The 26,593-nt window shown below is 51.8% G+C and overlaps 1 protein-coding gene across 7 annotated transcripts; it reads right to left on the reverse strand.

Annotated features, from left to right (window-relative positions):
* Window positions 1-901: 901 nt before the first annotated feature.
* Nlrp12 (NLR family pyrin domain containing 12) lies at window positions 902-26,593 on the reverse strand. 7 transcript variants are annotated; one of them, XR_007105533.1, is made up of 10 exons: window positions 26,199-26,593; window positions 23,510-23,590; window positions 13,995-15,696; window positions 10,182-10,352; window positions 8,294-8,464; window positions 6,993-7,163; window positions 5,691-5,861; window positions 3,306-3,476; window positions 1,981-2,161; window positions 902-1,184 (listed from the first exon to the last, which is right to left on the reverse strand). XR_007105533.1 is itself a non-coding variant. In XM_047529762.1 (10 exons), the coding sequence occupies exons 1-10, from the start codon at window positions 26,485-26,487 to the stop codon at window positions 2,074-2,076; spliced, it is 3,186 nt and encodes a 1,061-aa protein (XP_047385718.1). In that variant the 5' UTR covers window positions 26,488-26,593; the 3' UTR covers window positions 902-2,073. The 7 variants fall into 7 exon arrangements, 4 of the variants coding, with proteins under 4 accessions (XP_047385718.1, XP_047385715.1, XP_047385716.1 ...); XR_007105534.1 differs by having other exon boundaries at window positions 1,970-2,161; XM_047529762.1 differs by adding an exon at window positions 3,874-4,044 and having other exon boundaries at window positions 902-2,161.

The raw sequence follows: 26,593 nt of genomic DNA on the forward strand, positions 1-26,593 counted from the left end.
AAAACTTGAGAGTTGGTGCAAGCCACTGAACAACTGGTGTATGTGAGTCTCGTTTTTCAACTCGAATTCCTATGAAACCTAAATATGAACCAAGTATGATGAGTTAAAATTTAGAAATTGAAATGAGGTGTGTGTTCAGTGTAAGCTACACCAGATGTTGAAGAGAGTATGAAAAAATGTGAATTAGTGCCTGGCACAGTGGAGCCCACCTGTGATCCCAGAGACTCAGGAGGCTGAGGCAGGAGGAGCACAGTTCAAGGCCAGCCTCAGCAGCTTGGTAAGGCCCTCAGTCACTCAGGAAGACCCTGTCTCAAAATAAAATATAAAAACAGGCTGGGGATGTTGCTCAGTGGTTAAGAATTCCTGGTAACAATCCCCAGTGCCAAAACAAAAAGGGGGGGAATGGGGAACATTTCCTCATAAAATCCCCAGAGTTGACCCTTGACCTGGAGGCCTAGTAGGAAACCCAGAAGAGGAAGAGGTAGAAATTTAGCATGGGGGTGCTGATCTGATGTGGTGGTGCCCTCATCCCAGCCTCCTGAAGCTCGGCAGAAGCTCCAGAATCCCTTTTCCCAAATAAAAAATTAAAAGGGTGGGGACATAGCTTAGGGAAAAATACCCCGAGGTTCAATCCCCAGGACCAAACAAGAAATACATTTTAGGAATAAATAAAGACAAGGAGGGAGGAGGAGAGCAAAAGGGGAAATAGTGGGGAATGATACCGACTAAACTATATGGCTGCACTGTGCGCTGTAGGAATATGGTGCCAGGGATCCGCCATCGCCCGTGATATAATGCACCAATAAAACAGAAGGGGAGAAAGCAAAGAAAACCAAGGCGTTCAAGTCAGTGAATGAGTCCAAGATACTGAGACAAATTGAAAGGGAACAAAGGTCCTTTAATGAGCAAGCCAGACAAGAGGCTGGGAGCAGGTTGATGCGGCAAAGATCTCCCAACACCTGAATTTTGGAAGAACAGAGTTTATAAAGGCAAAATCCACAAAACCCACTAGAATAATTGAGGCACATGTAGGTCAGAAAGACCCTGTTGAGACAGATATTCTGATTAAGCAAGAGAATCATTTTGATTATACGTCTCAGAGTCTTTTTGTTATAGATCAGGGCCAGAGTCAGGGACTTGGGAAGGTCCCGATGAACTGTCAACATAGACGCAGCTTCAGGAGGCTGAAAAGAAAACACTGTAAGCAAGCACACAACGGAGTCAGGTCAGAACCAAGTGGGTTGCTTTCATTCTTTTCTATTTCACCTTCCCTTACGTGGAGTCCCCTGGCACTGAAAAATTGTCACTCTGTAAGCACAAACTCACAGGCCACCTTCCTTTCCCAGGAATGACCTAAGCTCGTCCCTCTTCCTTGGCCTCAGAAGGAAAGTCGTCCTACATTTTTTTTTTTTTTTTTTTTTGGTTACTGGGTTTGAACCCAGGGGCACTCTGCCACTGAGCTACATCCCCATCTCATTTTTGATTTCCGGATAGGGTCTCACCATATTGCCTGGGCTAGCCTTGACTTTCCATCCTCAGCCTCCTAGCCACTAGGTTTAGAGTATGGCCACCACCCTGGGCCTCCAGTGTACTTTAAACCATCTCTACGTTACTTATGATACCTAATACAAGGGAAATGCTATGTAACAGCTGGCACAGTGGATCTTTTGGAGTGAGTTGTGGGTGTGAATTTCCCATCCACCACGGCGGTGACCGGGTCTCCTGAGTTGGCCAAGCATTCCCGGAGGCCAAAACAGCCTCCTGATCATTGAGGGGTTTTACGCCCCGGTTAGGGGTTGCTGCTGGGGCCTGAAGCCAGAAGGCTCGTACCCCTGAGCCACAGCCCAGTCCTGAGCTTTTGCTGAGACAGGGTTTGGGTAGGTAGTTGAGGCTGGCCTCCAATGGGGCTCCCCATCCGTGCCCCACGTCCCTGTGTAAGGACGTGAACGTTCCATCACAGGCCGCTCACAGGCTCCAAACCTGACAGGGCTTCTGGTCTGCAGTCCTTGAGGACAGTGGTCCTGGGGGTGGCGAGTGGACATGGCTGCGTCTTCCTGAGCACAGGCAGCGCCCTCAGCAGCCCAGGTCCAAGGAGGGCTTTGACCTGCGCAGGGCTGCTAACCGCCTGTGGGTGGTCTCGCTCAGGTCCACCCCGAACAACCTGAGGAAGACAGTGGGCACGCTCCTGCCATCCCTGCTGTGACAGGGACACACTGGCAGGTCTCAGCTGGTGTGCTGGGGGGATCCAGGCCTCCAGCTCTGCAGCCAGCCCCCTCCACCTGCTGCTCGCCCAGCCCACTGAGTGCATCCTCTGTGGTGAGGAGTTCCAGCACCTTCCACTGACCCTCACTGCTAGAGAACAGGCTTATTCTGTGCTCTCTGCTAGTCCCGCTGGGGGGTCGGGTGGGGCATTGAACCCACTCAGCTACATGGCCAGCCCTTTGTTTTGAGATGTGCTCTCTGTGGCTGAGGCTGGCCTCCACCTTGCCATCCTCCCTCAGTCTCTAGGTATGAGCCACACCCCAGGCCCTACTCCACTCTGATTTTTTCTCCTTTTTTGCAGTTTTGGGGATTGACTGCAAAATCAAACCAGGGAACCCCCCTTCTCCCGCCTTGGAGCCACATCACCTAGTCCTTTATGTTCTTATTGAGACAAGGTCTCAGTGCTGAGGCTGTGTTGAACTTTCTTTATTGCTAAGGGATTGAACCCAGGGCTGCTTAACACTGAGGCGCATGCCCACATGTATCACTCTCCATCTTGAGACAGGTCCCCCAAAGTTGCTTAGGGCCTCATGAAGTTGCTGAGGCTGGCTTTGGACTGGGATCCCCTGCCTCACTCCCTCACTCCAGCAGGCCTGCTCTGGCCTGGGCCTTCAACCCTGCCCGGTCCTCCTGAGACGTGGATCACAGGAGGGCACCACAACTGGCACGGCTCCCCATCTTACCTGCCCACATGGTCTCCTCCAGAACAGCCCGAGGAGGAAGCAACTCCTTCCCTCGGATTACACAGGCACGGCATTGAAGGTGCCGACTGTTCGAATAACTTACAAATAGTCACCTAGTTGAAGTGAAGGCCCCTGAACCCTGGCAGAGCAGGGAGTCCCCCTGAGCCTCGGTGGCCCCAGTTACTTGGGAAGTGGAGCGAGGCTCAGCCAGCAGGTGGCGCAGGTGCCCCGTCGCTGGGATTGCAAGCTCTCAAGTACTTCCAGGTTTCTAGATTGATTTTGCAAGTGTGAGTCCTAACCCGGGCTCCCAGCTGGAAACCCCGTGTCCTGCCCTCCAGAGAGCCCGGAGACACCCCTCACCAGAGCACTCGGAGTCTGCAGCGCGGGCGTCTGAGGCCCTGGCAGAGCAGCCGCACGCCCGCATCCCCCAGCGCGTTGTTGGTCAGGTAGAGCTCCGTCAAGGTCTGGTTGCGCCCCAGCGTGGAGGAGAGGTCCTCACAGGCTTGGGCAGTGAGGCCGCAGCTGTCCAGCCTGGGGAAGAAGCAGCGGTTAAGGCCGCCCCGGGCACTTGTTTGGGGACGTCCTCATTTTTTGGCAGTGCTGGGCACGGAGGGCAGGTCCTGCATGCCAGGAAGGTGCTCTCCCACTGAGCCACGTGAGGAGGCTGAGTTTTCTTTGCCTAGACTTTACTAAAAAGCCATGGAGCTGCCCAAGGGAACTAGAGATTTTTCCAAAGAAACATTGGAAAGCAAGGCTTGATGGGCGATGAAGGCGCGCCTCGCCCTCAACCAGTGTGAACCTGGCGACGCCTGGCTGAGGATGCCGCCCCTGTACTCGCGGATCTTGCAGGTGAGGGAGGGGTGACCCTTCCATGGGAAAGGCAGGGCGATGCCCCGCCTCAGGGCCACGCTGCCCGGCAGACACTCACCACAGCTTCTGCAGCCTGCAGGTGGGCTGCTGCAGCCCCTGGGCCAGCAGCCGCAGGCCCGCGTCTCCCAGGTCGTTGAAGCTCAGATCCAGCTCGCGGAGGCGGCCGCCGAGCCGCAGCACCTCGGAGAGGCCCGCGCAGGCGGCGGAGCCCAGCCTGCAGATGCCCAACCTGGGGGGACGCGGGACACCGTTGCTGCCCGACGGCCGGTCTGCGCCCAGCCCTGGGCTGGCGCGGGTGGAGACATCCAGAAGAGGAAGGGACTGAAGGAAGAGTGGAGGACGAAGCAGCTCGGAGTGTGCAGGCTGGGGACCATTAACAGAAACGGAGCACTTGCGGTGACTCGCTGAGTTGCTCAGTACCTCGCTAAATTGCTGAGGTTGACTTTGACTCGCCATCTCCTACCTCAGCCTCCCCGTCCGCTGGTATTACAGGCGCCCGCTCCCGTGAATGACTTTCTAGTTTTCATTTTGAGACAGGGTCTTACTGAGTTGCTAAGGCTGGCTTGAAATGGCAATCCTCTTCCCTCAGCCTCCCTAGTGGCTGGGATCACAGACCTGCGCCAACCAGGACGGCTCTGAATAAACTGTTTACAGATATTTTTCCAGGACTAGGGGTCCAACCCAGGGGCACTCTACCACTGACACACGTTTCTAGCCCTTTACATTTTTTTTTTCTTTTCTTTTCCTTTTTGTGTTTTACTGACACAGGGGCTTGCTCAATTGCCCAGACTGGCTTTGAACTTGAGATCCTCCTGCCTCAGCCTCCCAGGTTGCTGGGATTACAGGTGTGCACCACTCCCAGCAGCCCCTGGTTTTGGGGACGTCTTGAAAGAGGCAATTGAGCTTTAAAAAAGGTCACTGGGATGGGCCTGATCCAACATGGCCAAGTTCCTTTTAGGACCTCAGGACACAGGCACAGGGATGGCCAAATGGTGGCACAGGGAGGTGGCCACCTGGAAGTCACCAGGAAAGGCCTCAGGAGAAACCAAATCTTCCAAACCTTGAGCCCAGATCCCGGCCTCCTGAGCCTGAAAGGGTGAATTTCTCACCCAAACCGCTCAGTCTGACTCTTTCCTTAGGGCAGCTCCAGACTCTTCAAAATATAGACCCTGTCTCCAAATAAGGTCACATTCTTGGGACTGGGGCAGTAGAGCTCATGACAGGACTTTATGGTGAGGCACTGCGTTCCATTCCCAGCTCTAGAAAACACAGTCTCCATATTCTGAGATTCCTGGGTTTGGACTTCAACACAGGAAGGTGGGGGGAGGTCAATTCAACCCACAGCACCAGGTTACACAAGTGTCACTTCGCTTGCTCCTCATGACAACTGTAGGAGGAAAACGCTATAAAAGCACATTTTAATCTCCTGAGCCACGTCTCGCCCTAACCATTGGAGTCAGAGGGGACACTGCTCCTGCACTTTGGGATGCCACACAGAACACGCAGGAATTACGAATTTTGTGAAGTGATCCTGAGAGGAAGAGTAAGGTTATAAAGTGTCATGGAACTTGGAATCCAGAACTTGTCTAGGGGTGGCAGAGAGCCTCCATAGGAAAGAGACAACTTGTCCCGCATCCTAAAAGATGAGCCAGCCTTCTCAGCAGGACAGCAGAGGACAGCACAGCTGACAGCACAGATGACAGGCATTCCAGGAAGCAAGAACTGCTTGTGCAAAGGCCCTGTGGCAGAGAGTCTTTGAAGGAGGTGAAGTAGTCAGATTCAGTGGGGAGGGGAGGCAACTTGGCCTCCAGGGGCTCAGAGAAGTGTGCAAGTGTGTTGGGTGTGCCTCCTAATGGTGAGCACAGTGGCCCTCACCTTAGGGTCTGGAGATTGCACTTGGGGTGCTTGAGGCCTTCGCACAGCAGCAGCACCCCGGGGTCCCCCAGGTCGTTCAGCCCCAGGTCCAGCTCTGTCAGACCCTGGTTCACACTGAGGGTGGAGGCCAGGTCTTCACAGGCAGCAGCTGTGAGGTGGCAGATTTTCAACCTGCACAAGACCCAACAGCAAATCTGAATTTCACCCTCACTCCATCTGAAAGGTACTTTTTATGTGTGTGTGTGTGTGTGTGTGTGTTGGGGATTGAACCCTGGAGGTTTACCACTGAGCTACACCCCCAGCCATGTTCTATTTTGAAATTGCTGAGGCTGGCCTCAAACTTGCATCCTCCTGCCTCAGCCTCTGGAGTAGCTGGGGTGACAGGCCTGCCCCACTGATCCTGGCATGGAGCTGACTGTTCTGAGCATCTCACACGTGGGCAATCCTGCAGCCTTTGTCCTTTCCTGTCTGGTGAATTTCACTTACATTGAGCCCTCAGGGTGCACGTTGTAGCGGAAGTCATTCATCTGTAAGCAAGGATGAGATCGCAGTGCGGGGATAGGACACTTTCCTGTTACGGTACTGAGCGTTGAACCCAGGGCCATGTACGTACCAGGCAAGCACCGTACCCCTGAGCCTCGTCCCAGGCCTCGTCTTCCTTTTCTCTCTCTTTTCAGGAGACAGGTTATAAGTATGTTGCCCATGCTGTGTCCCTCCCCTGAATTTATGATTTCAAAAGTGGCACTTTGGGCTGGGCTATAGCTCAGTGGTAGAGAACTTGCCTAGCTTGTGTAGGGCACTGGGTTTGATCCTCAGCACCACATAAAAATAAATGAATAAAATAAATGCATCATGTCCGCCTACAACTAAAAAAAAGGCACTTTAGCCAGGTGCACTGGTGCATGCCTGTATTCCCAGAAATTTGGAGGCTGAGGCAGGAGGATTGCACTTTCAAGACAAGCCTCGGCCACTTAGGGAGGCCCTCAGTCTCTTAGTGAGACAATAAAAGGGGTTGGGGGTGTTGTCCAGTAGTTAGGGAACCCTGGGTTCAATACTCAGTAAACCCCCCTAAAAAGTGGCACGTTAATTTTTTCACGGGACCAAGTTGATTCATCTCCTTTTTTACCTAAAACTGACAGAGTGTGGACCACCTGTTGTTCACGCAGTCCTGCCTCCGAGGACCCGAGCTGCCTCCCCCCTCTGGCTGTGTGAGGGGTCCTGCTGGGAGTGGTGCCCGGGTGGGTCGACCCTGCACACCACTGGGGGGCAGGGCTTGGCCTTGGGCTGCCCCCCAGCACTCACCACAGGGTGCGCAGCCTGCAGCCTGGGTGCCTCAGGCCTTGACACAGCAGCCGCAGGCCCGAGTCCTCCAGGGGGTTTCCTGTCAGGTCCAGCTCCTCCAGGTGTGGGCTGGCGCTCAGCGCAGAGGCCATCTCCCCACAAGCCCCCGCGTCCAGCAGACACTTCCTCAACCTGGAGGGAAGAGGGGTGAGGAGGCCACCTTCTCTGCCTCCTCCTTGTGCATCCCCACCTGTCAATCACTCTGCACAGACCTATACCATGGTCATGCAGCATCCTTGGGGACTTGTTCTGGCACCCCTCGGGGACACCGTACCCACAGCCTCAGTCACTGAGATAAAATGACTTGGTGTTCATGTAATCTGTGCACATTCTCTTATGTATTTTATCCTTAAATTTTTATTTATTTTTATTTTGCAGTGCTGGGGATCAAAGTCAGGGTCTCATGCAAGCCAGGTAAATGCTCTAATAGCCACATCCTCAGCCCCCTCTTGTGCACCACCGCAGGGCCCTCACCCTCCTGCAGAGGGGATCCTAGCCCAGCCCTGCCTGTGCATGCAGCTGGCCACCCTCCTGCCCTGGACCTGCAGTTGTGCGTTTCCTGGCTGCGTGAGCTCTGCATGGTCGCAGGCCTGCCTCTGTAGGCTGCAAGGGTCAGATGAGCCCAGCGTGGAAGAAGCAGAACTCGGCCTGGGCCTGACCGTGACAGCGAGCTCTGTTAAAGCAACCCGGTCGCAGGGTCCCAGCCTCACTTCGCACGTAGGGCAAGCTGCCCAGGAGGAGCCCCAGGGAGTCAGGCTGGTTCTCAAGGGACAAGCAGCATTCTCGGGAGCAGTGGGGTGCGGGTGGCATTGAGGGAAATAGGAACCCCACAACCAAGTCTCTTCCATTAGGCATTCTGGGGTTTGCACACTCACGACAGTAGAAGGATGTGGGTTCTGTGTGGGCAGGTCGCCCAGGGACTCCTTGCAGGCAGAAGGGGGTAGGGATAGAGGACAGAGTGTGGCCCTCAGGAGTGCCTAGCTTCAGGGTAGTGGTGTGAGGCCTGGGGATGAGGAACAGACCTGGGGTCTCCAGCTTTTGGTGTTGTTCCAGCCAAGGAGGTGGAGAGCTTGCCTGGAGGACTCATGGTTTGAGAGCTTAATCCCAGGGCAGGGTGGAGAGCGAGGCTACTTTGATCAGTGACCCCACAAGTACATATATAATATCACACTGGACCCCAGTATATGTACACTGTCAGTGCAGATGAGTATGTTCATTTTAAAAGATGAACCAAACACGTATTGCCAGGGAGGAGGACTCACCGAATCATCTGCAGCCTGCACTGGGGGTGCCGCAGCCCCTCGCAGAGCAAGGTCATGCCGGGGAGCCCCAGGCTATTGCTGCTCAGATCCATCCTGATTAAATTCTTGTTGGCAGTGAGGGCTGTGGCCAGGTGCTGGCAGGCAGAGCTGGAGAAGCAGCACCTCTTCAGCCTGGGGCGGAAGGAAGGAGAAGAGCCAGGTCAGCTCCTGGGCAGCAGTTCTGGGGATTCTCCGCAGGTAGAGCACCTGCCAGCATGCATGAAACCCTGGGCCCAGCAATGCACAAGTAAAACAGGTGGGGTGTGGTGGTGCACACCGTACTCCAGTGAGGCCGGAGGCTGAGGCAGGCGGATTGCAAGTTCCAGGACAGTCTCAGCGATTTAGTGAGACCCTGTCTCCAAAAAGTAAAAGGGTTGGGGATGTGGCTCAGTTGTTAAGCACCCCAGGGTTCAATCCCCAGGGCCAATAAATAAAAGGACATTCTGGTGTTAGGGACTGGTGGGGTGTGGTGGTGGAGAGCTCCTTATGGGTATGGGGTTTCATTTTGGAGACTGGAAAGTGTTATGGACGTCGTGATAAAGTTTGCATAAGTGTGAATATGCTAAAATGCTTCAACATTGACACATGGACTGAATTTTCTGATATGTGAATTTGATTTTTAATAAAGTCACAAAATGATATTCCTGAAAAATGCTAAGAGTAGATTTTAAATGATCTCACCATAAAGATGATAGCTTTCTAAGGTAATATATTGAGTAGCTGGATTTTGTCATTCTGCAATCACATAGATTTTCGTTTAGTGTTTATTTTTTGTGCAGCCCTGGGGATCAAACCAGGGCCTCCTCTTGCTCGTCCAGCGCTTTATGATCAATGAAATGCGTTCACAGAGACTGTCCTCAAAAGAGAAATTTAAGACCGCTTTTTAAAAATTTCTAATTATAGATAGACACAAAACCTCCATTTCACTTATGTATGTGGTGCCGAGGACCAAACCCAGTGCCCCACCCAGGAGAGGCAAGCGCTGCACCACTGAGCCGCAGCCCAGCCCCTAAGACTCCTTTTTCTTACTGTCGTTGGTGGGGATTGAGCCCAGGGCTTCCAGTAATGCTAGGATAGCACTCTCTCATGAGCTACTGCCCCAGCCCTTTTTATTCTTTTTTTCTATTTTAAAGTTTTTCAGTTGTTGATGGACCTTTATTATTTGTTTATAGGTGGGCTGAGACTCGAACCCAGGGTCCCGCACATGCTAGGCAAGTGCTCCACCACTGAGCCACAACCCCTGCCTTTTTTTTCTTTATTAAATTAGGATCTCAGTCAGTTGCCAGGTTGGCCTTGCATTTGTGGCCCCTGCTGCAGCCTCCTGAGTCACTGGGATTACAGGCCTGGGCCACGATGCCAGCTGTTCCTTCTGAAGGATGCGATGCCAGGCATGGCCTCCTGTAACTCCAGTGACTCTGGAGGCTGAAGCACCCAGATTCCACGTTCAAGGCCAGGCTGGGCAATTCCGTGAGACCCTGTCTCAAAGTAAGAACTAGAAAGGGCCGGGACTGTAGCTCAGTGGTAGAGGGCTTGCCTAGCACGTGCAAAGCCCGGGTTCAACTCTCAGCATTGCAGAAATGAAACAGGAGATTCGGACACAAACTTGAGCCACGTGGAGAGGGATGACATGGAGCAGACAGCCACCTGCAAGCCAAGGAGACAGTGCTCGGGAGAAACCTGCCCGACGTCACCTTGATCTTGGACGTCAGCCCCTAGAACTGTTGTTGAGGCCTCCCAGCCCGAGGCTCTTTGTTAGAGCAGCGCGTGCGCACTGATACACCATGCTACCGGGACTCTGGGGAGAGGGGTGGCCAGGAGGCCAGAAGGTCACAGGCCAGTGGACACTCACCTGAGGTTCTGCAGCCGGCAGCGGGGGTGTCTGAGTCCTTGGCAGAGCAACTGCACCCCGCGGCTGCCCAGGGCATTCCGGTACAAAGCCAGCTCTGTCAGGTCAGGGCAGGTGCTCAGCGCCACAGCAAGGTGCTCACTGTAGGAATCCGGCAGCAGGCTCCTCTCAGCTCTGCGTGAGGGAGACCGGTCAGTGTCTTGCCTTACTAGTCACCTGACGATTTCTACGTTTGGAGTTTGTATGTCACTTCCTAATTTCTTAAGTATTTTCTTTTATTTATTTTTTGGTACTGAGACTGAATCCAGAGACACTCTGCCACTGAGCCACATCCCCAGCCCTTCTTAGTTGTTGGCACCAGGTCCTACTAGGTTGCTGAAGCTGGTCTTGGACTTGAGGTCCCCTATCAGCCTCCCAAGTTGCTGGGATTATAGGACGGTGTCAACTGCCTGCACCTGGCCATTTCTATTTTAATTGAGCTTCTGAATGAACTGGGTTATCTGCCCAGGTCCCCAAGCTAGTGAGCAGCAAGTCAGACTCGAATCCTTGGATCAGGGATGGAGAAGATTTCATCTACAGATTCCCTCTGATTGATTTCATTGCAGAAGCAAAAAATGAATAACACATGGGGCTGGGGATGAAGCTCAGTGGGTAGAGTACTTGCCTTGCAAGCACAAGACCCTGGGTTTCAATCCCCAGCACCATAAAAAAAAAAAAAAAGAATAACACAACAATCACCCTATCTAATGGATAGACGTTAAAATTCTCATTTTCCAAGCAGAAAAAGTGATTCTACAGGGAGACACATCTTGCCCAAGGTCACACAGCTAGTGAGCAGCAGAGCTGGAATTCCACCCAATGGGAGTCTGGATTCCACAGCGCAGGCTATTGGGAGGAGTGGGTGGGCAGAGACACTGCAGGTGGAACCCAGGAGCGTTCCATCACGGAGCTGCAGCCCAGCCCTTTGTACTTTTTCATTTTGAGACAGGATAGTGCTAAGTTGTGGAGGCTGGTCTTGAACTTGCGATTCTCCTGTTCAGCCTCCTGAGTCACTGGGATTGATTACAGGAGTGCTCCACTGCTCCCGGCAGAGACCAGGCTACTAGTCACCACTCCTACTGTCCCCCACACACGCGCTCGGCATCCCCAATGGGAAAATCCAAAAGACTCCAGAATACAAAACTTCTGCAGGGCCAGGATGAAGCCACAACTGGAAACTTCCACGGCTGACATCCAGCGACCAGCCTCAGGCAGGTGCGATATGAAGAGTGTGGGCACCAGGCAGAGTGGCAGCCATCAAGATACAGACAGTAGGAAAGCTGGGGAGGGTGTGAGGAAGGGGACCACTCTCACACGGTGGGGGGGCTGTGATCAGTACAAGCACTAAGGAAATCAGCTTGAGGTTCCTCAGAGGACCAGGCAGGGAACCGCCATGTGACCCAGCTGCACCGCTCCTCAGTTTGGACCCTGAAGATCAGCCATCATGCTACAGTGAGGCAGGCCCACCCGTGTTAGAGCAGCACAGTCCACAACAGCGGCCTACGGAACCAGCCCAGGCGTCCTTCAAAGGGAGAATGGATAAGAACTGGCACGTGCGTGCACAAAAATGGAGTTTTATCCAAACATCAAGAAGAAAGGAACTATGGCATTTTCAGGAAAATGAATGGAACTGGGGAACATTATGTTAGCAAAATAAGTCAAACTCAGAACGTCAAGGGTCACATGTTTTCCCTCATGTGGAAGCTGGAGAGGGAAAAGGAAGAGAAAGGTGGGGTGGGGGATCTCAGGGAAATTGAAGGGAGATCAGGAGAGGAGAGGGGCCCAGGGGTGAGAGGGCCGGGAGGGGAAAGCACAGGGGAGTGATATTGGCCAGATTGTACTGTCGTGTGGTGCGACATGCGGACAGGTGGCAACAGAACCGGTTGCTATGTTCAACTGTGACGCTCCAGTAGCGATGTGGAAGACAAGACTGCAGGTTTACTAAGAGTAACACCGACTCACTGGGAGACTTCCTGGGGAGAGAGCAGTGCAGGCTGGGCCTTGGTGAGTAGGAGGCCAGCCTGAGCCGCCTGAGGCCCTGGGCCGCCCTCAGCACTGCAGAGGGAGGAAAATGAGGCGCAGTGAAACCTACGGGTTCTGTGCTTAGACTGGGTTCCCGTCCTTGAGCTTCCTCCTTATGTACTTGCAAATATTCTAAAGTTAAAAAACCTGAAATCTGAGACATTTCTGGTCCCAAGCATTTGGGGGATGGACGTTCCACCTGCCCAATAATTTAAAGTCCTTGACACTCGGCCCTAAAAAAAAGAGAGAGAGCGAGAGACAGAAAGACGTGACACTTGTGTGCGGCCTTTCTCTCCAGTGAGGGATCTAGTTAGAATCATGATTCCAGGAGGGGCAGAGCCTCCAGCAGCCAGGCAGTCTGACTGCTGGAAATGAGCCCAAGTCAGAGAGGCTGTGGGCAGTCCAAGCCTCCCCTGCAGCCCGGGGTCGCCCTTCCTGCCTCCTGCAATCCCTCCTTCCTGAATTCTCCACAGCTGTCTCCCGCTCATCACCACTGATGTCCCTAGTAGATGTCTGCAGGGCTGCCTGGGAGGGCCGGAGCTCAGTGCCAGCCTGAAGTTCTCAGCACTGACATGGAGCTGGCTCCCTTGCTGAGTGGGGCAGAGGAGAGCTGGATCCTCCCAGATGCTGCTTTCCCCTCCTGTCTTCATTCCCTCTCTTTCTCTCTCTCTGATGGAGCCCAGGGACCCCCGTCCCCAACCCTGAACTGGGGATGGAACCCAGGGACACTTAACCACTGAGCTTTTATTTGTTTTACTTAGAGACAGGGTCTCACTAAGTTGCTGAGCCTCGCCTCCAACATGTCATCCTCCTGTCCCAGGCCCTTGAGGAGCTGGGACTACACAGAACCAAGTCTCTCCTCTCTCACCACTTGCGCCTCCTCAGCACCTCCCACCTGGTGAGCAGCTGCAGGGTCCACCTCCCCACCCCCACCGCCTGCTCCATCATCCTGGCAGAGTTTCCTCAAGCACTTACCCCTCTCTGGAACTCTCACTCTTTGGATGGCTTGTTGCCCTGTTTGCTGCTTTTCTTTTCTTTTCTTTTCTTTCCTTTCCTTTTCTTTTCTTTTTTCTTTTCCTTCCTTCCTTCCTTCCTTCCTTCCTTCCTTCCTTCCTTCCTTCCTCCCTTCCTTTCTCTCTCTCTCTCTCTCTCTCTCTTTCCTTCTCTCTCTCTCTCTCTCTCTCTCTCTCTCTCTCTCTCCCCCCCCCCCCCCCCTCTCTCTGTCTCTCTCTCTTCTCATTTTGCGACACTGGTCTTGAGCCCAAGGCCTTACACCTGCTTGCCAAGTGCTCTGCCTCTGCTTCACTCCCAGCCCTTTCTATATTATTTTGAGACAGCCTCTCACTAAATTGTCCAGGCTGGTCTTGAACGTGTGACCTCCCTCCTCGCTCTCACGAGTCCCTGGGATTACCCGTGCATGTCCCGTGCCTGGAGGCCTTTCTTGTGGAATATTCTCCTTGCCATCGACCCCAGTCTATCCCAGTGCCAGTTGTTCAGGAGCAGGTTCTCAGCTCTAGCATTACTATTCTGGGGCCACATCTTTCTGGGACTGGCCTGTGCTTTGTGGGATGCTCTGCAGCACCGCTGGCTTCTCACCACTAGATGTCAGTCAAGTCACTCTGCTGCCCAATTATCTCCCAATGTGTCCAGGTCATTGCCAAGTGTCTTGACAATAATGACATGAAGGCTGCAAATCCCCCTAGGAGAACCACTAGGTGAGGGTGTGAACTTGGAGGCCAGCCCGAGGGTACTTACGACCGCACTGAGGATGCCCATGTCCCAGAAGTCCTCCTGGAGCTGCCTTCCTGGTCGGCACTGTGGGCAGCTCCATTCAAGTGCAGGACCAGGACCCTCTTGCAGCTCCTGGCACAGAAGGAGCAGACCATGTGCTCCATCTTGGTGGCGATGTCGCTGACCACCACCACCTGGAAGTGGCTCAGGGCCTGTTGTATGAATTCCTCCTCCTGGATCTCATAGAGGCAGCTGAAGAGCTCCAGGGAGCCCTGCTGCAGGGTGGAGCCCTGGCTCCCAGCTTGGCTTTGGATCCACTCCAGCAGGTGCATCTTGACGTGCGGGGAGACCTTCCAGCAAAGATGCTTCTCCAGGTGGCTTCTCAGCTCCTCATTCAGTAGCCCAAACAGGAAGCGGACTGTGAGCGCAAGGAAACTCCTTTCTGAAAACCCGTATTCGGTCAACAGCCCAGCCAGGGTCTGGCCTGGGCCTGGCCCACTTCCCCCACCCTCCAGGACGTAGTGCATGGCCGCAAAGAACTCCTGGAAGCTCAGGTGGATGAAACTGTAGGACTTTTCACAGTCTATGTCCTTCTGGAAGATGGTGGTGTTGAGGAAGGCAGAGACATCCACCCCATCCAGGCCGTGTTTCCGGAGGTCCTGCTCCTCAAACAGGATTTTCTGATGCCACAGGCCCTCTGCTGCCAGAGAGCACAGCCCCCTGGGGTTAAGAGGGCGTTTGAGGGTCGGGGTCCCTGGTCTGGGTTGCATTAGACTCAGGAGGTAGAGCGTGTACACGGCGGTGGTGGTCCTGGAAGGCTGTCTCAAGAGCTCCCCGCCCTCCAGCTGCTGCTTGAGGCAGGTGCAAATGACCCAGCACACCATGGGGACAAAGCACATGGTGAAGAGGGGCTCGTTGTCCCTCACGAAACTCGAGACTTGGCTGGCCTGCTCGGCACTGCGGAAATACTTGGAGAAGTACTCCTCCCTTTCCTCCTCGGAGAAGCCCAGGATCTCCACGTGCCTGGGGTGCTCCAGCAAGCGGTGCAGCTTCTCCAAGGCCGAGGGCCGCGTGGTGATGAGCAGGGACATCTCGGGCAGCAGCTTCTTCCGAATCAGGCTGCCAAGGAGCAGCGCGGTGGGACGTCTTTCCTCCCAGCGGACGCACCAGGGTCCCTGGGGATCGTGGAAAGCAGGCTTGAGCTCGTCGAAGCCGTCGAGGATGAGCAGCAGGCGCTCGGGGGCGCAGGCGAGCTCCCGCAGGGGCACCCTGGACTCCGGCCAGCAGCCGGAGAGGAGGTCTTGCGGGCTCTGCTCGTCGGCGCTCCGGTTCAGCTCCCGGCAGTTAATGTAGAAAAGATAATCAAACCTGTCTCGGAAGAGCCTCCCATCCGCCCAGTCCAGCATGAGCTTGTGGGCCAGCATGGACTTCCCCATCCCCGCTGGCCCCTGCAAGACCACGGTGCGTGGTGGTTCTGGGCGCTCCTCGTCTGGCTCAAAGAGGGTCTCTATCTGGATGGGGCTGGGCTGGTGTCCCATGGCTCTCGCGTGTCCCCGGCCTGTGTCCAAAAGCTTCTGCTGGGCCCGCATGGGATCGGCGTGCTCCTTCACCAGGAGCAGCCGGGTGTACCTGCGGCTGAGGTTGACGCATTCCCCGAGGCGCGCATTGCGGTCCTCCATCAGCCGGAATTTCCTGCGGATATAGTCCCTGTAGGTTTCCCGGGGATCTAGAGGGGAGCAAGGGGGGATCCGTGGGAGACTCATCAGCAAGGAATCAACTGTGGGTCTAGCGCCTACCTGTCCTGCAGTGTCCTTGGAACCATTTTCTAGACAGAGTCTGAGGACCTTGGTTCTTCTCTATGGACACCTTGCCTAGTCACTGCAAGCTGAGGCTTTAACGTGCCCTTGTAGGTAAGAACACACCCTGTGCCTCCTACTCAGTCGCCAGTCCTCCGAGCAACAGCATCTCCAGGGAGCTGGCTGGATGCTGAACAGAGCCTGCATCCCAACAGAACCCCTGACTAGCTGGGCAAGCAGAGCTCCCTTCTCTGCACCCCCTTTGGCAACCAGCAGGTGCATTCCTGCATGGAGGAGAGCGATCCCTTCCAGGAATCCTCTGCTGAGGGTCTCAGGGGGTCAAAGGCTAAAGAAAGCATGAAAGATCTTCCCTCTGCATGTGCCTGCTGAGACCTTCCCACACCCGTGATGGAGCATCTACAGAATGCTGCCTTCTTCGTGGGTGTGACTCTCCCAGGAGAACTGAGTCAATCAGGTATCTGGAGACCATCCCTTCCTCCCTTCCAGGTTCTGGCCAGTCTTTGGGGACATGAAGTGTCCTCGAGGGCATACCAGGTGATGCAGGTTGCTGGAACACAGCTTTCTGTTCTGACTTGTATTTCAGGAGCCCCCCTGGGAATAGGAGTTTGGCGTCTAACCCATGGAAAGACATTCTGCCTGGGGCTTCCAGCTGGGACCTGAAAAGCTTCCCTGGGACTCCCCAGGTACATGGCTTCAGGTGTTGGGTGTTTCCTGGATCTGGTGCCATATATTCTTCTCTCACTCTTGCATTTGCATTTTTGCTTTTGCTATTGCTTCTATATTATTATTTAAATAAACACTATCTTGTATAAAGTGAGTGTCTTTGTTGTTTATGGAATCCGACCTGGGAAATTCAGCAGCTGCTCACACACATCACACTTGTACATCACTGGGGGAAAGCCTGCTTGCATGGACGTCTATAAATAGTCTAGGACAGTGAATGGGGTGACCTCAGCTCTCTTCACAATGCCAAGATAAGCAATCAGCTTCAGTGCCCAGAGTCAGATGAGCACGTAATGAAATGTGGTAGGGTTCCATGGAACGCTGCTGAGCCATCGGCAGCCCCAATCCTGTCATTTGTGACAACAGGGACCACCTGGAGGACATGCTAAGTTAGAACATGGGGCACAGAGAGGCTCTGCAGATCTCCCTTGTGTGTGGAGTCTGCCTGGCAGGAGCGAGGGCAGCCGAACCAGAGCCTGGAGTTGTGGAGGGGATGTGGCCAAGTGCACCAAGTGTCAGGCAGCCCGAGGAACAGTCTTGAGACCTATGGTGCAGCAGAGTGACTCTAGTTGGCAATGATGCAAACTTCACAGGGAATTTCCTATGTCTCACCACAAAACTGCTGCGTGAACACTGTGTGCCCATGCTAATTAGTCTGCCTCAGTCGTCCCACTATGTGTACCTGTATCCAAATCACACATGGAATCCCTTGAATGTACACGATGATGACGAGTCAGTTAAACATGATATTAATGGGGCTGGGGTGGCTCAGTGGCGGAGCCCTGGCCTCATGTGTGCAGGCCCCTGGGTTCCATCCCCAGCCACCAACACCACTGAACACAAGCCAGCACAGCGGAACCCCTCATGCTCTGCACTGCCTGGAGGACACAGGTCTCTGGGCCAGACACTGTGGGCCGCTGTCCCCCTCAGGGCTGTGACCTGCCAGCCCCTGCACCTCAGCCCACAGGCTGGATCCTGCCCAGGCTCTTGCTCCAGGGCCCCGGCAGGGAGGGGCACACAGGCCCCAGTGGAAACCAGGGCCGAGCGCACTGGAGGGGAAACAGACTCTGACGACACACAGACGGGCACTGAGGCTCTCCAGCCAGAGGGAGGTTGTCCAGCACTGCCTGCCGCGGGGGCAGAGAGGGGAGCTCCAGCTGAGGGCTGGGCCACACAGCTCCTGGCCCAGTCTGTCCCTCCTCTGCCTGCTGGCACTTCAGCTGGGCTGTCAGCGTGGGGCTGCCAGGGGCCCCGGGACACAGCCCTGCCATGTGCCAAGTGCAAGAAGGACTGGACCCTAGCTCAGTGTTTACTGCTTAGCTGCGGGGCTGGGACGCAGGGCTGCTCCACCGACTTCATCCCAGCTCTCCCTGCTTCTTATTTTGAGACTGGCTCTTGCTAGGTGCCCAGGCTGGCCTGGACTTGGGATCCTCCTGCCTCAGCCTTCGGAGGAGCTGGGATCACAGGCCTGCACCACACCCTGCAATTTTAATGAGACTCTATTGAGATAAAACTTGAGAGTTGGTGCAAGCCACTGAACAACTTGTGTATGTGAGTCTCGTTTTTCAACTCGAATTCCTATGAAACCTAAATATGAACCAAGTATGATGAATTAAAATTTAGAAATTGAAATGAGGTGTGTGTTCAGTGTAAGCTACACCAGATGTTGAAGAGAGTATGAAAAAATGTGAATTAGTGCCTGGCACAGTGGAGCCCACCTGTGATCCCAGAGACTCAGGAGGCTGAGGCAGGAGGAGCACAGTTCAAGGCCAGCCTCAGCACGTTGGTAAGGCCATAAGGAACTTAGTGAGACCCTGTGTCAAATAAAATGTGCTGGGGGATGTGGTTTAGTGATGGAGGACTCCTGGGTTCAATCCCCAGTACAAGAAAAAATTACCTAATCAATAGTATTTCATATTGTTCACATGTTGAAATAATACTTGAGGTGTATTGAATTAAATGAAATGGTCTGTTAAAATTAATTTCATTTGCTGCACAAAGTGGCACATGCCTGTAATTCCAGTAGCTCAGGAGGATCACAAGTGCAAAGCCAGCCTCAGCAAAATCAATGCACTAAGTAACTTCAGTGAGACTCTGTCTGTAAATAAAATCAAAGTAGTGCTGGGGATGTGGCTCAGTGGTTGAGCGCTCATGAGTTCAATCCTCAGTACCCTCCCAAAAAATTAATCTCATTTTTTTTTCTGATGCTGGGTATTGAATCCAGGGCCTTGTGCATGCAAGGCAAGCACTCTCCCAACTGAGCTATATCTCCAACCCCTCATTTGTTTTTTTTTTTTTTTTTTTTTGATGGTATGTGTTATGTGTTTACAGTTCAACTCATTATGTAATACAGGATTACTTTTATCAAACATGTAGACTTTTTAGAATATCTGCAGTTTGGGGCTATAGAAAAGAACTTGAGTCCAGCGAAGATCCAAGATCATCTCCAAAAGTGACAAGAAGTAGTTGGTAAAATAGTGGTCTCTGGTGGCATAGAACTGTTCTGGTCCAAGAACCACAATGTCATTCACACTCGTGAGAAGTTCATGTTTTATGGTTTTCAGGTGTATGAGAGAACGTTGTTGTTCTTCAAATTTAAATATCTCCACAGTGGACTTCATGTGGGAATGATTCACAACGTAGAGATACACAGTGTGGTCTAAATGGGAAAAAGCACATAATTTTCCAAGAGGTTTCTTCTGTTGCAACCATTAGTAGACTTGTTTTAAAACTTGTTCACCTCTGAGGGTTTTTGTTTTGTTTTGAGATGAAGTCTTTCTATCTTGCCAGGCTGGTCTTGAACTTCCAGCCTCAAGGGAAGTTCCTGCCTCAACCTTCCTCATAGCTGGAATTCCAGGCACCACTGTGCCTGCTGCAAGGGTTTTCTTCATATATCTTGCTTTTGGTTCTCACAGTGCACCTGGTTAGTAATTAACACAAATGCTTGAATCTCCTTTTTTTTTTTGGCGGGGCTGGGGGTGGGTCGAGGGGCAGTGGGAGATTAAGCTCAGATAAGGAGTGACTCAGCAATTTCACCACCATCAAGTAGCAGAGCCTATCACAGATATTTGTGCAATGGTCTCTCTTTTTTTTTTTTTTATTGTATACAAATGGGATACATGTTGTTTCTCTATTTGTACATAGAGTCAAGGCATACCATTTGTGTAATCATACGTTTACATAGGGCAATGATGTTTGATTATTTTTTTCCCTTCCCCCCCACCCCTCCCACCCCTCTTTTCCCTCTATACAGTCCTTCTTTCCTTCATTCTTACCGCTCTCCTTATCCCTAACCCTAAACCTAACCCTAAACCTAATGCTAACCCCTCTCACCCCCCATTATATGTCCTCATCCGCTTATCAGCGAGATCATTCGTCCTTTAGTTTTTTGAGATTGGCTTATCTCACTTAGCATGATATTCTCCAATTTCATCCATTTGCCTGCAAAAGCCATAATTTTATCATTCTTCATTGCGGAGTAATATTCCATTGTATATATATGCCACAGTTTCTTTATCCATTCATCAACTGAAGGGCATCTAGGTTGGTTCCACAATCTGGCTATGGTGAATTGAGCAGCAATGAACATTGATGTGGCTGTATCTCTGTAGTATGCTGATTTTAAGTCCTTTGGGTATAGGCCAAGGAGTGGGATAGCTGGGTCAAATGGTGTTTCCATTCCAAGTTTTCTAAGGAATCTCCACACTGCTTTCCAGAGTGGCTGCACTAATTTGCAGTCCCACCAGCAATGTATGAGTGTTCCTTTTTCACCACATCCTCACCAACACCTATTGTTGCTTGTGTTCTTGATAATCGTCATTCTAATTGGGGTGAGATGGAATCTTAGGGTAGTTTTGATTTGCATTTCCCTTATTACTAGGGATGTTGAACATTTTTTCATATATCTGTTGATTACTTGTACATCTTCTTCTGTGAAGTGTCTGTTCATTTCCTTAGCCCATTTGTTGATTGGATTATTTGTATTCTTGGTGTAGAGTTTTTTGAGTTCTTTATAGATTCTGGAAATTAGCGCTCTATCTGAAGTATGGTTGGCAAAGATTTTCTCCCACTCTGTAGGCTCTTTCTTCGCATTGCTGATAGTTTCCTTTGCTGAGAGAAAGCTTTTTAGTTTGAATCTATCCCAGTTATTAATACTTGCTTTTATTTCTTGTGCTATGGGAGTCCTGTTAAGGAAGTCTGATCCTAAGCCAACAAGTTGAAGATTTGGACCTACTTTTTCTTCTATAAGATGCAGGGTCTCTGGTCTGATTCCAAGGTCCTTGATCCATTTTGAGTTGAGTTTTGTGTAGGGTGAGAGATAGGGATTTAATTTCATTCTATTGCATATGGTTTTCCAGTTTTCCCAGCACCATTTGTTGAAGAGGCTATCTTTTCTCCATTGCATATTTTTGGCACCTTTGTCTAGTATGAGAAAATTGTATTTATTTGGGTTTGTGTCCATGTCCTCTATTCTGTACCATTGATCTACCTGTCTATTTTGGTACCAATACCATGCCGTTTTTGTTACTATTGCTTTGTAGTAGAGTTGAAGATCTGGTATTGCAATACCCCCTGCTTCACTCTTGCTACTGAGGATTGCTTTAGCTATTCTAGGTTTTTTATTCTTCCAGATGAATTTCATAATTGCTTGCTCTATTTCTGCAAGGTACATCATTGAGATTTTAATTGGAATTGCATTGAATCTGTATAGCACTTTAGGTAGTATAGCCATTTTGACAATATTAATTCTGCCTATCCAGGAACATGGGATATCTTTCCATCTTCTAAGGTTTTCTTTAATTTCTTTCTTTAGTGTTCTGTAGTTCTCATTGTAGAGGTCTTTCACCTCTTTTGTGAGACCGATTCCCAAGTATTTTATTTTTTTCGATGCTATTGTGAATGGGGTAGTTTTCATAATTTCTCTATCTGAAGATTCATCACTTATGTAGAAAAATGCATTGGATTTATGAGCATTGATCTTGTAACCTGCTACTTTACTGAATTCACTTATGAGTTCTAAAAGTTTTCTGGTGGAATTTCCAGGTTCCTCTAAATATATAATCATGTCATCAGCGAACAGGGATAGTTTGAGTTCTTCTTTTCCTATTCGTATCCCTTTAATTTCTTTGGTTTGTCTAATTGCTCTGGCTAGAGTCTCAAGGACGATGTTGAATAGAAGTGGTGAAAGCAGGCATCCCTGCCTTGTTCCAGTTTTTATGGGGAACGCTTTCAGTTTTTCACCATTTAGAATGATATTGGCCATGGGCTTAGCGTAGATGACCTTTATAATGTTAAGGAATGTTCCCACTACCCCAATTTTTTCTATTATTTTGAGCATGAAGGGATGCTGTATTTTATCGAATGCTTTTCAGGCATCTATTGAAATTATCATGTGATTCTTAACTTTAAGTCTGTTGATATGGTGAATGACATTTATTGATTTCCGAGTGTTGAACCAACCTTGCATCCCTGGAATAAAACCCACTTGATCGTGGTGCACTATCTTTTTAATATATATTTGTATGCGATTTGCTAAAATTTTGTTGAGAATTTTTGTGTCGATGTTCATTAAGGATATTGGTCTGAAATTTTCTTTCCTCGATGTGTCTCTGTCTGGTTTAGGTATCAGGGTGATATTGGCTTCATAGAACGAGTTTGGGAGGGTTCCCTCCTCTTCTAGTTCATGGAATAGTTTGAGGAGTATTGGAATGAGCTCTTCTTTAAAGGTTTTGTAGAACTCGGCTGAGAACCCATCTGGTCCTGGACTTTTCTTTGTTGGTAGGCTTTTGATGACCTCTTCTATTTCATTGCTTGAGATTGGTTTATTTAAGTTGTGTATGTCCTCCTCGTTCAGTTTAGGTAATTCATATGTTTCTAGAAATTTGTTGATGTCTTCGAGGTTTTCTGTTTTGTTGGAGTATAGATTTTCAAAATAGCTTCTAATTATGTTTTGTATTTCAGTTGTGTCTGTTGTGATGTTTCCTTGTTCATTCCGAATTTTAGTAATTTGAGTTTTCTCCCTCTTTCTCTTTGTTAGTGTGGCTAAGGGTTTATAAATTTTATTTATTTTTTCAAAGAACCAACTATTTATTTTGTTAATTTTTCCAATTGTTTCTTTTGTTTCGATTTCGTTGATTTCGGCTCTGATTTTAACTATTTCCTGTCTTCTACTACTTTTGGTATTGGTCTGCTCTTCTTTTTCTAGCGCTTTGAGCTGTAGTGTTAAGTCGTTTATTTGTTGATTTCTACTTCTTTTTTTGAATGCGCTCATTTGCTTTTGTTTTGTTTTCTGGGTGCTGGGATGGAACCCAGATCCTCTGCATTTGGCCAAGCACTTTCCCGGAAGCCACATCCAAGCACCCAGAGCCCCGTTTCCTCCCCACCTACAGGATTCTCTCAGCAGTGGATGCTGACCACGGTCCTCGTGAATGGTGAATGCTGGCCCTTCACAAGCCCCAGAGGGTGAACTACAGCTTGCCAAAGCCATCCTGAGCAGGCTTGCTCCCTACACCAGTGGCAGGTCTGGGATGTGTGTGGACCCCAGTCCTGGTCAGTAGCCCCACCAGCATGACGGCTAAGGACCAGAGAGCTCATTGCAGGGAATTCATCTGGATAAAGTGACAGACTCTTTTAATCTCTTATTTTATTTTGAGACATGGTCTCAGAGTTGGCCAGGCTGGTCTTGGTCTTGGGATCCTCCTGCCTCAGCCTCCAGAGTGTCTGGATTTGCAGGCGTGCACCACCACCCCTGGCTAAGTGACAGACTCTTGAGCCCTTGAGGGTGGAGGGCTTGGCCCTCCCCTTGGTCCCTGCTCAGGATTCACTGGGGGAGGTCCTCGTAGCCATCATCCAGCCCTGAGATGACCAGTGTGGGGACACGTGCCCACAGACAGAGCTTGCCTGACCTGAAGCACAGGAGGAAGTCCGTCTGCGGTGGCGTTAACCCTCAGCCAGGTGGGTGGTCCCACGTGACTGATGGGCACCTGGTGCCAGCCTCACCTTTCCTTGGAGTGTCGGGACAGACTTCCACAAGGCCTGCTGATGGACTTCCAAGTGAGCACCAACCACCCGCTGGAGTAACTGGAAGAGAAACTTTGGGGGATCAGCAAGCGCAGAGGCCACAGTAGCTACTCTTACACCTCCAGGCTGCTTCGCTCCCCTGAGCACCCCCTGCCCGGAGCGTCCGGGACTCGCCTCACCTCCCAGCCTGTCCTCGCCCCTGAGCTTGTGTTCCAGTGCTGTGTGGAGCAGGTGCAAGGAAATCGACAGCCACTGTGACCTCAGATAATGAGTGGCAGAAGTTAAGTGTGAACCCTGGGCCCTGGGGCAGGGATGGCTCCCAGGGGCCAGTTCTCCTGTTGTGGGGACCAGCCGTACCCTGCCTGGTGGCCAACCCAACAGCCTTCCCTCCCGCCAGCCCAGGAAATCATTCAAACAAGCCAATCCCATTCTCTCTTGAGAGCCAGGCAGCACCTGCCCTTGCTGGTCCACTCAGTCCCCAGGTAACCGTGTGACTCTTGTGTGACTCCTCCTGGTGGGTGGCGTCCCTATCCCCCAGGCCATGGGCCTAAGGGGTCGCCCTTCTCTGTGTCACTTTCTGTGGTTTCAGTGGCCCACAGTCAACCATGGTCTGAAAATATTAACTGGAATTTTCCAGAAATAAGTAATTGCTAAGTTTTCAGTTGCCCGCATCATAGCGGCATGGAGAAGTCTGAGGCCACGCTCCCGTTCCACCCAGGATGTGAACCGCCCTTGGTCCAGCGGTCCACCCTGTGTGTGCCACCTCCCCGTCAGGCCTCTCGAGCCCGCTCAGTCATCAGAGCCACCGCTGCAGCCCTGCGGTACTGGTGTTCAGGTCGTCCTTACTTTACTGGGCAGTGGCCCCAAAGCACGAGAGTAGCAGTGCTGGCAGTTTGGATGTGCCTCGTGAATCTTATGACAGAATCTTGTTATAATCATTCTATTTCGCTGTTGGTTCTTGTTGATCTCTTACTGCATCTGATTCATTAAGCTTTATTATGGGTATGTGTGTACAGGGGGAAAATCTGGAATATACAGGGTTTAGTCCTAACTGCAGTTTCAGGCTCCTTCTTGGGGTCTGGAGCAAGACCCCTGTGGGTAAGCAGGACCACTGCATGTGGCCAATGAACTGTTGTCAGTGTCATCCACCCAGTGCTGGGTGTCCCCTGCCAGCCACCTCATACCAGGTGGGGTGACAGATCTCCCCTTCATGAATGGGGTGAGTAGCAGGTGCTCACAACCGGGGACGAGACAGTGGACGTGAGACCTGAGTGGCGAGGGCCAGATGCATGACCAAGGGCATTCTGCATTCTTTCTTCCTTTTCCTTTCTTTCCTTTCTTTTTTTCCCTGTGTGTGTGCACGCGCGTGTGTTTGAGTGTGTGTGTGTGTGTGTGGTAGTGGGGTGGGGATTGAGCTCAGGGCACTGAGTACCACGGAGCTACATCCCCAGCCCTTTTTATTTTTATTTTTTATTTTGAGACAGGGATTCTTTAAATGGCCAGGGCTGGCCTCAAACTTTGATCCTCCTGCCTCAGACTCCTGAGTTATAGCCGTGTTCCACTGTGCCTGGCCCTCCCTGTTCCTGAGGAGGGGAGAGGAGGCAGCTCAGTGTCCTCTCTGTCCCATGCAGCCCTTGCTGCCTGTGTGCTGAGCCCTTTGCAGGTGCTGGGCGTCATGAGCTTGTCTGAGGCAGGTCATGCTCTCCTCTGGACCTCCGCCTGCTCATCTGTGTCACAGGGCCCAGCGTCCTCAATACTGGGATGGAGCCGGGGTGCTCTTCCACTGAGCTCCATGTGCAGCCCTTTCTATTTTGTATTTGGTGACACGGTCTCTCTAAGTTGCTCAGGGTCTCTCTAAGCTGCCCGGGCTGTCCTTGGCCCTGGGACTTTCTCTCTCACCCTCCCCAGTTACTGGGAGCAGGCTGCAGACCACCCCGCCCAGCCTCACCCTGCATCTGCAGCGTGCCCTGCGTCACAGTGCACAAGGCGCAGGGAGCCATGGACACACGTCTTCTCCCTCGCGATTATTTCATAAGGTGGAAGACAGAACAAAAGACGCCTAAGAATGCTAAGGAGGCCGAAGAGTGGGCTGCTGAACCAGGTAGGGTGTCAGCGGCAGGAGAAGGAAGGAGCAGGGAGTGAAGAATTTGCAGAGAAGCTGGTGCCTAGGTTGAGGATCCCTATTCTGAAAATCTCAAACTGAAATAACCCAAAATACAAAGATTTTTAGGGCCAACATGATGCTATAAGTTGAGAATTCCACACCTGACAGTGTGTGAACCGTCAGTGCCAAACTGAGACACAACAAAGAAATCGCCTGACACCCCTGCAGGCTGTGCACGAAGCACAGTGGATTCCTGCTTAGACGTCAGTCCCATCCCACACGCACCCTGTGCATAGGCCAGTGTTCCAAAATCCAAAGTGATCCCAAGTCCAAACACTTCTGATCCCAAGCATTTCAGATAAGAGACACTCGACCTGTGTCTTCAAGGCTCTGGTGGATAAATAAGAGCTTTCCAGGCATGGAAGGTAGAGTGTGCTCGGGGCAGAAGACGGAATGAACAAAGACCAAGGGGTGAAGTAAGAGCCCCAGGTCCCCCGGCCCAGGGATCCCTGGGGGAAGAGGGACCCGGTGGGTCCTGGCCTGACGGTCCCACCACCTCCTTACCTCTCCCCAGCTCCTCTCTCTGTCCTCTCTCCCACAGGTCCTTCCTGTGGATCTGATCAAAGATGTGGAGAGTCAGCAGCCAGGCCTCCCTGGTCCCCAAGTGGGCCACGAGCAGCTGGGCCATTTCCAGGGGCCCCGCGGTCTCCAGTCGTCCCCAGGGGATCTTGTCCTCCCCCAGCTCTGTCGCGGTCCCCAGGTACAGCTTGAACTTCTTCAGTTCCACAGCCTCGAGTTCTTCCAGGTAGGTGGACAGGCGGCAGAGGCCGCCCCTGGCTGTGGCTGGCCGCATGGGGGCCCCCTGGACGCTTCTGTGCACAGGACAGGGGCAGCCTCAGCATGCCCACCGTGGACTGTCGGCAGGCGAAGCTGAGGACAGGCTGCTGCAGCCCAGGGAG

This window comes from Sciurus carolinensis, chromosome 16 (assembly GCF_902686445.1).
Source record: "Sciurus carolinensis chromosome 16, mSciCar1.2, whole genome shotgun sequence".
In the NCBI taxonomy this organism is placed as follows: domain Eukaryota; kingdom Metazoa; phylum Chordata; class Mammalia; order Rodentia; family Sciuridae; genus Sciurus; species Sciurus carolinensis.

Excerpts from the sequence above, each read along its gene's own strand:
- Nlrp12 (XM_047529762.1), bottom strand. The coding sequence starts at position 26,487 with ATGCGGCCAGCCACAGCCAGGGGCGGCCTCTGCCGCCTGTCCACCTAC. Across the intron at positions 4,045-5,690 it reads TGCAATCTCCAGACCCTAAG|GTTGGGCATCTGCAGGCTGG; the intron begins GTGAGGGCCACT and ends GCGTCCCCCCAG. Across the intron at positions 3,477-3,873 it reads TGCAGGCTGCAGAAGCTGTG|GCTGGACAGCTGCGGCCTCA; the intron begins GTGAGTGTCTGC and ends CTTCTTCCCCAG.